Genomic DNA, 13,140 nt, shown 5'->3' with positions numbered 1-13,140 from the left:
AAAAATATTACATTGGGTTTATGCTGCTCGCCCTGTTACCTTGGATTTTATGCACATTAGGCTTTTACTCTCCAAAGACGCGCACTATAGAGAAAAGCTCATCATAAAACTGATCAATCGTCACCAAAATTGTGGACAGCTGTCCTGGTGCCTACTTCAACCTCCGAAATTACTAGAACAATCTCGGTATGTAGGATTTTAAACCTTTTTCTCGTTTAGTAGTAGCGAGCGCATATGGAAGATGTTAATGTCCATAAAATCCAAACTATTAAGGCAATCTTTATAATTATGAGCTGTTGAAATCGACGTGTTATCCACACAAATTTGTGAAGATTGATCAATTTCAACATCAAGTGAAGTTAAGATTTTTCTATGCAAAGGAAAACACGCCCCTAACATCCAAAATAATGAGGCAATCATTTTAATATTTTCAGTTGAAGAGAGCATGATTCGAGATTTTAACATACATTTTTTTGTGAGGATTGGTCATAGCTTTCAAACATTCATTGATAATCGCTTTCTCTATAACAAGTGCCTACGCGAGGAAGAGGCTCAAATGTCCATATTTGTATTTTTGGAAGTGAGTTTTGGTGACTGACATGGATTTGGGAAATTATTTATTTTTTAAGTTTTAGACTGTCCCGTAGTATGAACCGAGCTAGCATCAAGTTCACACAAGTCCAGCCCACAGCAGCCATTTTAGACTTAATTTGTAACAATTTAACTTCTGACAAAAAGCAAACCGTTGTTTCTGACCTTGAGGTGCCTCCACAACCATTGTTACAAGTTCCAAACGATTCCATTTATTGGTAGGCAGAGGTCTGTCTCCCATCTACGTAAACTGTCGTTTGTGATAATGTGGCATGCTTCCAATTTTAATTACTTTAGCTTCCACACCAACACTCAGGCTAGGACAGTCCAATCTAGCCTTCTTGCAGTGAAGTCTTTTCAGGTGAGAGGTGAAATGTCCAAGACAACCAGAACAGTATGGTTGCAATTGTTTCAATTCCCTGAGAATACATTGACCTGGATAAAATAATTCCACATTGAAGCCAATTCAGTTTACAAAATTAGTGACTTCGCTTAAACAAAACAGTAAAGCATACATAAACACTAAATACTCCATACTGTTTGTCTCAAGTTTTATTAATTCTATCTGTGCTTTATAACTTAATAGCACAACAAACTGAATCCAGACACTTCCAGAATTTGCAAGACTGCCTCCTCTTGTGGCAGTTTGGATGGGAGAGGATACAGTTTAAAAGGAAAACAAAACAAATACACAGAAGGCACAACCAGCAGTCCCTTGGAGTAGTCTTGAAATGATCCTGCTTGCCACATCGATCAAACTGAGCCACCAGCCAGGGAAGAGTAGACGCCAAACCTCATCCATCGCTTGCAGTGGCTCTCAGTGCAGTTCACGAGGAAAACCAAAGTCTACAAGAAGGAGTGCTACGAGCTCTTAGTGACGGTCTAACAGCATTTAAACATTATAGTTTCACCTCCCCTATGCCTAGAAAAAGAAACCATTGCTATATACAGGGGGACCGAGATGAGTCCCCATCATCTGTACAATCGTGAATATACATAACTTACGCCCAAATTTATTACTAGTCCAATACAAAAAGAGAGGGACGACACAAAACGAAGGGGAAACAAAAAAAAAAAACTAAAAAAAAAAATAGCTGCAGTAACATCTCCCTTGCTCGACTTACATTTTCTGTAAGAGCTTTGACTTCAGGGTTAGAGTCAAGAAGACTGTCCAGGTGTGTGCTGTGGCTTCAAATTAAAGTTCACATTTAAATGCACCGATCAGTGAGAGAAAAGGGAAAATATATTTCATCACAGTCCACCTCAGGATTAAGTTGCTTAGGGCCGGAACTCCAACTCATCTACACTTATGACCTTGGCCGGCATGGAGGGGAGTTGCTGATCCAGAACATCAGATCCAAACCACTTGGCGAGGCCTGGAGGGGGACTTGCGTGTCGCTGGGGGCCATTCGTCCGATGGGGTCCTTGGCCCTGAGACTGTGGCCCTGCGATGCTCTGGTGCACTACGAGAAGAGAACCAAGTTAAAACAAATGCCCAAAGTACAGGACACAATGGATTTTGAATAAAACTAAACGACAGTGAGCTACTCATACTTAGGTGAGCGCTGCTAATTTGGGAAACTAATCCACAATAATGACCATCTTGCCGGACTTCAAAATGGCAGATTTGAGAGCCCTCACTATTTACCGGAATACCCAGAAGGCAGAATTCAGGACTCAACTTCTGACATTAAGCACACAGGAGAGCCTTCTAATTTCAAAAAGCTAAAACAAAATGAGGTCGGGTTCAATTCTATATTCTCAGTTTGCCAGTTGGTATTGAATTATTGTTTAAAATAAATTGGTCTAAACGCATAATCGTCAAAATACATGGTTATTCACAATTTCCGCAACTGTGGCCTTTATTCTTTAAACGACTAGCATGTTCTTGTAAAACAGTTTATTCGAATTGCCCCAATGCACAACAATATTTGGTTTTACTCACTTTGTCTCTGCTGCTGGAGTTGCTGCTGCATTACTGCCAGCTGCATCTGACTGTTTGCTCTGGGAGGTAGAAGCGGATGCCCTCCTGTTGCACTGAGAGGGTACAAGGTTTGGCCCAGTATTGTTGGGGGCAAGCCTTGAAGTTGTGCAAGGTCAACATGTGGCGGGTATATACCTGAGAAAGACAAATCGGACTTAGACTTGTTCAAATTATGGGGCATAGCATTCACAATTTTAGAGTGGATGGATCATGTGAAGAAAAAAAACAAAATACTCAGGGCAAACCTTTACCTGCTTGGACCAGTGCTGGGGCGAGCTGTTGGGGTTGGATTCCCTGTGCCAGCATTCGTTGAACCACGCTGGGGTGGAGCTGAGGAGGCGGGCGCACCATTGGTACATGGGATAGCAGAGGTACTGGGTAGATGGAACGCGGGAAAGTCGAGGGTGGTCCTGGCGGTGCCGTGGTTGGCGTATGGTGTCCAGCAGAAAGGGGCTTGAGTCGTTCCTGGTCTTTGCTTGGTAAGGTTTGAGAGAAGGACTTTACACTACCAGACTGAGCACAATTTCCTTCGATTGATTCCAGGTGTAAATTGGGGGTACTGTTCTCTGCAAAACATCAGAGGAATGGTCTAAATGAGTCATCCCTAATTCAGATTTAAGGCAAATGAAGGCTATGTACCATCTTGAGAGTGCGCTGCAGCCTCCTCTTTGGCCTCTAAACGACTTGAAGGCTCGTCTTTGCTTTTCTCTTTAGTTGCATACATTTTACGGATAACGGATGTAGGTGTAAATGATGGAGACAACTATTGCAAGAGGAAAAAGAAATTATGTTTTGCTTTTATGGGATCAACATTTTGGGGCAGGGAGGATAAACAATGAGCTTACCATACTGGTGACTGCACCGCCTGGTGAGTTTCTTCCAGCAGACTGGGGGCCTGGACCGGGGGAACGGTTAAGACGCTGTGGACTGAAACAAGCAAACCACTAAGCAAGCGAGTAAAACTTACTAGTCTTTCACATAGTTGATTATGTACATGAATAAATACAGCACTTTTGTACACAGAGGTGCTTTGACTTACAGTTAACCAATTTTTTTGGTAACATGTTTCTACTAGGGCGGTATGATGGACAACTCGGTGCGGCGGTCGTGGGTTTGAATCGGGCTCCGGTCTTCCTGTGTGGAGCGTGCATGTTGGCCACCAGGGGGCAGACTACATATGCCAAGATTTGATAAACTGAAGACTCAAGGAAGGCGATTTAATGCCATGCTTTTTTTTTTTGCAGAAGAAATATCTACGAGTATTGTATGCTGTCCGCATGTGTTGCTACTGCTTGTGTTCAAATGTTAATTGGGTTATAATTGCTGCAACATTTATGGTCGTTTCATTAGCTTGTCTGTAGCAATTTGAATTGTGTGCTAGCATGAAGCAAGCAGTCTTTCGTAAGAAAATTTAGGTTATGTTGTTTAAGATTCTTTGTTTTTATATTTAATAAACTTCTACTGAAGTGTATTTAAGTAAATTTCAACTGACGTGCAAATAAACAGCTTGAAGCAAACATTTTGCCTAATTTTTTCAAAATTATCTATCTGCCAATTTGCCATTTCATGATGTTCAGTGCAGCTCGAGTTGGGTCATTCAGAAGTCAAAGTACCGCAGAATTTAGCATTTAAGCTAAATGATATAAATCACTCACCGATTCCTAAAAGATTTGTCCTGTGGCATCCTGTTATAGCCAGATGGGAACTGGTGATGGGCATGCAGTGCGAGGTCCTGTTGAAATGCTAGTGCTTCAAGATCTGCATGATTCACTGGCATTGAGAGCATCCTCATCTGGCAAAAAGTAAAACAAGTTGAATGATCACTACAGTTTCATTCACCCTTCAAAACAATACATAAAAAAAATTTAAAAAAGATGGTCAGAGACTTCATCCAATAAACAAATGGTACATAATGTATAGCCCAGACAAGCGCAAAAAAAGAAAAAATTAATTACATTTCTCCACTAAGGAAAACGTCATGATACCTGATGCTGGGCTGCAGATGCAGGGCTGATCGACCTGCGCATGTCAACATACTGATCAGGCATCATGGGCTGAGCACCAACTGGAAAGCCTTGCGATAACAGAGGAAGACCCAGAAAGTACCCATCAACAGTTTTGTTCTGAGGATACCGCCCAAAAATGTCTACAAACCTCTTCAAAGTCATTGCTGTAAAATGTATGCATTTATTATACCCCCAGAGGAAACAAAAAATGTTCAAAACAACAGGATGTCAAAAAAAAATGTTTTTTTTCAGACTACAAGTTACTTTTTCATTGTTTATCTGGCCCCACGACTTCTACTCAGGTGCAGTTTGTAAATTATTACCCCTAATCCTTGATCCGTAATTGAATTTTTCAGCAGTTCAAATGATAATAGAAGCAGGAGAAGTAGTAATAGCAGTCACAGCAACAAATGTGATGTATGGCTAGCATGCGGCTTCCTAATGCCACAATATGGATTAATAGCAGCAAAAGGCGTAATAACCCACCTACTATTTGGTCACAATGCGACAAGGGATTTTAGTCAAGATAAACTATTTTAAATCAAAAAGTTCACTGTAGTTATTTGCAGAAGTGTCATCCCAATGGAACTTGCGCATTGCCGGCAACACTGGGTGTGTTCAGGAATTCACTCTTATCTCCTAACACAAGTCAATCTGTTCAGAGAGGCAGAGCATGCTCCCCCACATTAATATCCGAATGCAGCCCGTTATCAACCAATCAGCAGCTTGCACTCCAACGGCACATTTGAACAACACCATGATTAGGAAACAAAGATTTTGTGTCCGAGTCAAAGTTCTACTATTCTTTGTTTTTGCGAGATAAATTTCCCCTGAAAACGTGACTTCTAACCAGAGACGTACATACATTTGTTTTCTTAATAATAATGACTGGTGCAACTTGTACTTTGGAGCATATTATAGTCTGAAAAATACAATAAGCATTGAAAGTGCTCCTAGGTCACAAGTAACGAGATTTAAAGGCATTTTGATTGCATGAATTAATCATTACTTAACAAACGGGATGTTGGAACCTTTTTTAATTACCTGCTGGATGTTGCAAGCGACTGTTGAAGTAATCAGGTGACGGTGACCTTTGAGGGAAGAGAGGTGGTGAGGGACCCTTGTGCAGCAGGCCATGTAGAGAGCTGGGAGGAGCGGAGACCTCAGAGTTGCCCAAAAGGTTGCCAAGTAGCACTGGGGAGCGACTACGAGCAGGCCCTCTCAAGAGCTCCTACGTTGCAAAACACGTTTTCAGGAAATATTACACCAAAACTCAGATAGGTGTTGCTCATAACATAAATATGGGCTGGATAAAAATTGCCAGCAATACAAACATCACAATTTTAAGTCTTCAGAATCGGTGTTCAATCTAATGAAGGTTGTTGTGAAAGGACATACCACTGTCATCTCAAGTACCTGGAATATGTTTTTTGGTTGTTGAGGAGGCATCGGAACTTCAGTCAGTGCCACCGCAGATTGATCTGATGATTGCTGCAATTACACACAAGGAGAATGAATTTGTGAAAACGCAAAGGAAGGGAAAGACAATCCCAATAATCAGCATGCAATGCGAAGCTTAAAGCAGATGTTTTTAGAGTATGACAGACAAATCTTAGCACAAATAAGGCCAAATGTCTGAAAGGCAGTTGAGTTACTTGGGAATCTATTCAAATTGTAGCCCACCGAAGAGTGTTTACGCATTAACAATATGTCCAAGTATTCCTTATGTAAAACTAAAACGATGGATCCAGCTTTAAGTTCGGGCCAGCCAATTCTCAAGGGTGAAAATCAATGGTCTAAAATGCATACATTGTCCTAAACATCAGCACAAGCTTCGCTTGCATAAAGGAGTGACATAATGTTCACACCATGAAAATTCACACCGAGAAGCAAATTTATGCCCATCACGTATATTGTTGCCAAACTACGTGTTGCCATCTCTGAAAGAGTGAAGCATTCATTAGGCTGCTACTTGTTAGTTGAATACAAACATTTACTTGAGAAATACTTACATTGCTTGAGTTGGTTTTAGGATGAGTTGGCAGAGTTCCACTTGCCTTCATGCTGCTGACCAGTTTATTAAAGGCCGACATATCTGTGTCACGCAAGCGTGGACGAGCACCGGATCCACCCGTTAAAGCCTCCTCTAAGTGCTCAGCCATGAAGGGCGTCCCGTTTCCTCGCCGCGGAGGCGCTACCTTTTGCGCTGGTGGTTCTGAGGCCAGTTTCATGCCCTTCATTCCCCCCTCCACCTCTTCCAGGGACAGCACTGCTCCAGAGTGAGCTATGGTAAAAATAAAGCAAGTCACTCCGATGAGCTTGACAAATATACAATACAGTCAAACCGGAATGAGTGGGGAGATTAAGTTACAGACCACGTGGGATTTGGGACCAAGGAAAAAAGAAGTTTAGAATGCTTAAGTTTACGGCATTGCATAATGAGTTGAGTAGCTATCAAATAAAATGAAGACAATTCATTTAATCCAAATGCCAACATCCGCCTCACCCTTGAAATAACCTACGCTTTACAAACGTACCCCTAGTCAAATTGGACTACAATAACAAAAATGTCAAAGGAGATGTTACAATTCTATTAAGCGTAGAGTGTAAAAAAACATTTCTATGACTACCATCAATGCACGGTATGGCCAAAAGTGGCACTCACTGTTTTCTCGTAGGCGAGCCTTGTTGAGAGAGAGGGTGGAGAGAAGAGGCTTCAGGTCTACTTTGGCCTTGTGCAACAGCTCCAATATGTCCACCTTCTCCTTGGACTCTGATGATTGAATGGGTGTGAAAAATGGAGCAGGCCCTTGGCCAGAGGATGTGCCAAGGGCTTCAAACCCTTGAGAAAGAGGATGGTGGGGGAGTTGCAAAATTTTGTATAAACTGGAATTTTTGCAGCACTGGCGGGAGTTAGGAAAACAAAGAATTAACCTGCTAGTTTTTCCAGTTCCTCATGCGGAGTGGACCTCAAACTGCTGGAGTGGCTGCCTGAAGGGCTCAAGTTGCTGGAGAACCACTGACTGAAGCGGCTTGCTGATACAGGGCCTTCCCCTAAAACATCCTCTATCATCTAAAAAGACAAACCGAGACTGTGACAGTGAAAAACCCCAAACACAAGCAGAGGTAAAGAATACTGCTGGAGTGGCACTTACATTTAGGCTGGTTTCCAACATTTAATTCATTATTCATCCAGCACAAAATGTTCCAAAAGAGCAAGACAATTGTCCAATACATCGAGAGCAACTCACATTGCAAGATCCTAAACACCGACAAAATATGCGCACTCGGGTTGAACACTAATAGAATTATTGGGTCAATTTGATGAATGAGCTGTAGCTGTTGTGATGGGCATAAATTTGGAAAAAAACATTCAGTGATGAAGCAACCACCACCTCAGATCAAGGCAGAACAGTCAAGGTTATTATTTACTAGGGATGTTCTAATTCGAGCCCAGAGGGGAAAGAGAAGAAGGAAAAAATAAAAAACAAATATCAGTATAATTTAGTGGTGATACGAAGGCTTTTTATGTATTATGACTAAACAGTGACACCACATTTGTGATCTCCACACCTTTGGCCATCAAATCACCTCCATGCATCCCATTACTTACAGACGCCAGTCCTGGCATGGTCTTCTCCAGATTGAAAAATTCGTTGAAGTCGAAGTCACCAGTAGACTGCTCTGGCAGCACATCAGGGTGAGGAACCTCTTGATCAGCTGAAGACCGCAGACTCACGTTCTGCTCCTCCGGCTGTCCATTACATTCTACGGATTCACATAAATACACCAAATCATAACTAACAACATCGCTGCGGTCCATTCACAAGTTAGAATTGTTAACCATTTGCACTTGCCTTCCTTCACAGACTCTGTCCTCTTCCTTGAGCGCCTGGACTTGCGTCTATCATCTTCCAATATCTTATCATCAAATCCAATGAGCTCGATTGTCTCCGACTGACTCGTAGGACCTCCGGAGAACCACTCAGGCTCCTCTTCTGCATAAGAGTCATTTCTTCTCCGTTCACTAAACACACGTTTGTCTCCAAAATCTCTCTGCATGAGACAAAAAAAAAAAGGGAGATTTTATTACAAGGGATGTCGCGTTAGTGAGACAACTAGACTTAAGACAAATGTTATGAGTTAATTTATTGATAGCCTATATGCAATACCTAGTTCTGTACGAGCACGAGCCAATACCAAATTTACTGTTTGCTATGGGTGTGCAGCAGACTGCGATTCAATGTTACAAGCTCGTTTGGTGGACTGTGTGGAGTTTGAAATTTGACTTTTGCTAAATCAATTTGTAGATATTTCTTGTTATATTATTGTCTTAACCAATATTGGCAAGTAACAGCTACTTTCGGCCAGTTTTGTTGTCATCCGTTATTTACCTAAAGTACCGCAATGACGCAAAAGGTCTAACGGTCTAACAGAGCATATCGAAAAGAAAATGACTTATTTTACCTTATTTTTTGCATTTCTTTTACACATAAAGTCATTTTATACTCATTACTTTTCAGAATCAGAAATCCCTTTATTGTCATTGTACTCAAGTGTGCAACGAGATTAGAGAGCTCCGCTCTCCAGTGCAATACAACAATAATTCAGATAAATATATAAATTAGACAAATAAGAGAATAGTTAGTGCAATGGAAAATAATACTGAATAGGGTATATAAAAACACATCACGTTGCTGTTCTGCAAGGTACGGGTGGTTGTGTGTGTGTGTGAGTTTATAATTGTTCTTAAAAATTAAGGAAATCCCAATAACTATACGTCTACTTGAGTAACTATGAGCAACAACTAAGTGAGCCTGATTTAGAATGAATGCAATGAGAACCAACCCTGAATCGTTTGTCTTTGAAGTCTCTGACATCCCGTTCTCTTTCCTTCTCTAGGCGGGATTCTCTTTCAAAGGCTCGGGCGGCAATGATACGACCACTTCCAATTCTTCGCGACCCTCCAAAACGGAGAGTCTCATTCTCCTTATTTTCAAGTGGGCTGATAGGTTGGGAGGAGTGGAGTGCAGGCGCAGCATTGCCTTGGCATCCACCTCCAAAGCTGCGACGCTGTGGGCTCAGTATTACATCCAAGTCGTCCTCTTTTAACCTCTCACGAGGATCTGAATAAAAAAAGAAATAAAATAAATAAATAAAAGGACCACACAAAAACTATTACAAATATTTTGTAAATTTGACAACACAGAAGAATGTTAACCTTGACAAATGTGAATAAACAGGGAGGGGCGGGGTAAATAAAGTATATAAAGTGAGGGTTCAAAACCTTTTTGGGGATTGGGGGGGTTAAAACTCGTCTCATGAGTGCACTGTAAGGATATCTGCTAAATGTGCTGAAACCACAACTTCCAAATCAAATATCATAACCTCGAAAAATGAATGTGTACTCACCATCAACTACAGAGCGCTCTAAAGCAGTCTCACCAGTGGACTATTCGACAAAACCATTTTTGGGGTCTAGGCATAGCTACCTAGTTAAATGCAGTCGTAGTTGCACAGAATCACTGCTGGAGGTGCTCAAGTTCTTATACGGCATAGCGGGGGAGAGGAGAGAGTCATACTTTAAGTGCGGCATGTGGTTCCGCGTTCGTTACACACTTTTTAATAAATCTGTAACATTATATACTCGACGATTGAGTTACGCGTAGTTCTTTGCCTTGCACGCAATGCTTGAAACATTACTGATTCAAAAACAAATATCTTTTGGCTTAATAGGATGCATTAGGTATGGTTAATTTCTAAATAATTTTCATAGTGGTCACTTAAGTTGAACAAAGGTTTGTCAGGATAGATACTGGTATCTGGGAGTAAACTATGGTAGCAGTATGAACAATTTTCATAGAATGAAAGGAATGACAAAAGCAGACAATATATAATCAAGTTTGGCATGATTTCCTCCAACCCTCCCCACCCAGGGCCCCATCACAAACGTTAGTTTGGTAGTTGCACCATTTGTCAGTGTGTCATGAGTATATATTGATGCCCATGTTAAGTACCTGGGATTCTTCGTTTCAGTGGAACTCTATCATCCAAATGCTCCTTCTTAAAACCTTCCATTGGAGAATTACGCCCTGAGGTGGGATACAGAGAGGCATGCCACTTCTCAGGGTCCCAGATGCCGTCACTGCATAAAAAGATTAGAAATTAGAATAAAATACATACTTGACCGACAGACAACGCAGACTTGACAGGAGACCATGACTTATTCGATTGAATAAATGGGGGATAGAGGTTTGTTGTATGTCCATCTACAGCAAGAGCATTTTAATATCAATTAATAATACATTTAAGATATAATTTTCAGTCAAATTAAGTGACATGGGATAATTTCCCCCCTGACGATCTTACATGGCACACTCACTAGTGTGCAAAGGCCCCCTGCCTGGGAATCACTGGATGAGACTGCCAATCAAATTGCACATGTAGATAACACAACCATACACACCTATGAGCAATTAGAGCGTGCCATTAGCCTTACATTATTTATGTAAAGGAGGAGAAAGTCAGTAAGTGGAGAAAACACATTCTGCAGAGAAAGGCCCGAGCTAAAATCCCAGGACCTCTGACTTCAGATACATTCACCACCGCGCTGCCCATTAGTCCCCCTTCTTTTTCAAAAACTCAATGCTTTACACTTCAACACACATGATTCCCGTGCATCCTGCAATACATTCTTACCTGTCATATTTCTCTGACAGACAGTCTGGCCTTTCATTGGAGATTGGTAAGTCTTTTATATCAAGGAGCTCCTCCTAAATATTGACAAACATTTAACATTGCTACATTTTTTAATACATCAAACAAAAATGAAAACACTTTTTCCCTTCAATCACCTTGGTATATCTATGTGGAGTTGTTGCTGCTGGTTCTTTCTTAACCTGGGCAACAGCAGCATCACCTCCATTCTTCTCTTCAACACAAGCGTCACCGTCCATGGCAGAAACACAGCTTTGACCAAAGCAATGAATCCACTGGTGGGGGGGGAAGAAGGTTGGATAATTTCAAAATAAAATAAGGACTAGGTAGCTGCATCAAATCACACTAATAAAATATAGGGCCAACATGAGCCTGTCAGAACTGGCTCTAGCTGTCATTGACATATGATAAGCAGAAGAATCTTGATATCAGTGACTCGGACTGGATTTTAAAAACCCTGACAAAGTCTGCCTATTACGATCCGTAGAACACCTCTAAATTTGAAGATCTTATACATAGAAAACCGAGTTTACATCTTAATGTTCAGTAATTTAACTGTTCTAGCAAACTTCAAGGGGTATTGAGAAAAAAAATACAGCATCTGTAACCACTCCAGACTGATGTTGCTCAAGTTCTTATGAGGACCAGGAAACCGGACTACATCGGGCTGTCCCAAAAATCCCCACACTGATTATATATTTTACCAACGTGCTAACTGTTTTGGAACAAAACCGAGTCAATACATTCAGTTCGATGGAATGTTAAAAATATATATATATATATATATATATTAGGACGCCAATTCCCTCCTCACCGTCTTATGAATGGTGCTCGACGAATAAACTTGCCTTAATGCGGTAAAACTGGTGGTCAGTGGTCAATCAACAACATCAGCAAACAATCCTGACGTGGAAGTGGTGAACAAAAGAGACCAAGACGACGGTAAAAAGTTTGTCTTCTCGTTGCAGGCACTGAAATCCACCTGACGATGCTATCCAATTAACGAGTTAATTGATTACAGCCTGAAGACTCATCAGCGGTAAGTAACAACTGCAACCTGTCAAACTAATAGAAGCTTTGGATCATGAATTCGTAGAAAGAAGATTTAATAAAACTTCAAATCAATACCACACTCTGAGTGCGGTGCATGATTTTTTTTTTTAAGAGTCCGACAATCTAGTCTGTAACTTAATTAAAAACGCATGCCGAGTACACAATTTACAGCTGTCTGAAAATGTACCACATTCTCAGAGAAATTACTTACCCGGGATGACGTCTGAATGTGAATGTGGTTGACCTGTAGTTCACGTATGTCAGCTAGCTAGCTAATCTAGCCGCTTTAGCTAGCTAGCCAGCTAACTAGCTGGGGGAATGGGATAATGCCCACCCACCAAATTTGACACCGGTCGACTTGTTGCAGTGATTTATGACAACGGACTGTACTAGGGTCACTTGAAATAATTACACAGTTGGAATATGCTTATAATAATCTGAAATACTTGTCTACACGCTCTCTATTTTCTGAGTCGTAGCAGCAATTTTTCTCTGATCGCCGCTTTAAGAAGGTCCTCAGAAAGCTCAGACAGTGCCCAGCGCGCCTTTGTAGAATTTGAAATAGTCTGGTACGTTTACTATGTATCATTGAGAAACTTCATATTACAGCAGTAATTTACTTATTACGAATGTACAAGGCTTGGTTTGAAAAATTAATCAAAATTGATTTGTAAAGCTGTTGGCATCATTTATGCAAACCTTTAATTTGTGACAAGGCATAATATTTGGACAGCCACTCATTGCTTTGGGGTGTGTTCGATTTGTAAACTCGGGTCACAAGCATCCCCA

The 13,140-nt window shown here is 41.0% G+C and overlaps 1 protein-coding gene across 5 annotated transcripts; it reads right to left on the bottom strand.

The window, feature by feature from the left end:
* Positions 1-1,125: 1,125 nt before the first annotated feature.
* eif4enif1 (eukaryotic translation initiation factor 4E nuclear import factor 1) lies at positions 1,126-12,879 on the bottom strand. 5 transcript variants are annotated; one of them, XM_088309978.1, is made up of 20 exons: positions 12,563-12,879; positions 12,147-12,201; positions 11,436-11,573; positions 11,281-11,354; positions 10,599-10,726; positions 9,430-9,707; positions 8,439-8,637; positions 8,195-8,349; positions 7,516-7,654; positions 7,247-7,423; positions 6,594-6,865; positions 5,998-6,072; positions 5,626-5,812; positions 4,561-4,649; positions 4,231-4,367; positions 3,421-3,502; positions 3,215-3,338; positions 2,827-3,141; positions 2,537-2,710; positions 1,126-2,054 (listed from the first exon to the last, which is right to left on the bottom strand). In XM_088309978.1, the coding sequence occupies exons 3-20, from the start codon at positions 11,535-11,537 to the stop codon at positions 1,870-1,872; spliced, it is 2,892 nt and encodes a 963-aa protein (XP_088166104.1). In that variant the 5' UTR covers positions 11,538-11,573; positions 12,147-12,201; positions 12,563-12,879; the 3' UTR covers positions 1,126-1,869. The 5 variants fall into 5 exon arrangements, with proteins under 5 accessions (XP_088166104.1, XP_088166105.1, XP_088166106.1 ...); XM_088309979.1 differs by lacking the exon at positions 12,147-12,201; XM_088309980.1 differs by lacking the exon at positions 12,563-12,879 and having other exon boundaries at positions 12,113-12,483.
* Between the last annotated feature and the right edge of the window lie 261 nt (positions 12,880-13,140).

The sequence above is a fragment of the Idiotropiscis lumnitzeri genome, chromosome 11 (genome assembly GCF_059441095.1).
Source record: "Idiotropiscis lumnitzeri isolate Australia: NSW breed Sydney's pygmy pipehorse chromosome 11, RoL_Ilum_1.0, whole genome shotgun sequence".
In the NCBI taxonomy this organism is placed as follows: Eukaryota; Metazoa; Chordata; class Actinopteri; order Syngnathiformes; family Syngnathidae; genus Idiotropiscis; species Idiotropiscis lumnitzeri.
The sequence above is the reverse complement of the archived record's forward strand: the minus strand, read 5'-3'. Positions and strand labels throughout refer to the sequence as shown.

Coding starts and splice junctions, on each gene's coding strand:
- eif4enif1 (XM_088309978.1), bottom strand. CDS start 11,537: ATGGACGGTGACGCTTGTGTTGAAGAGAAGAATGGAGGTGATGCTGCT. Junction 4,650..5,625: donor TCGCTTGCAACATCCAGCAG/GTAATTAAAAAA, acceptor TGTTATCGCAAG/GCTTTCCAGTTGGTGCTCAG. Junction 2,711..2,826: donor CCCAGCACTGGTCCAAGCAG/GTAAAGGTTTGC, acceptor TGTCTTTCTCAG/GTATATACCCGCCACATGTT.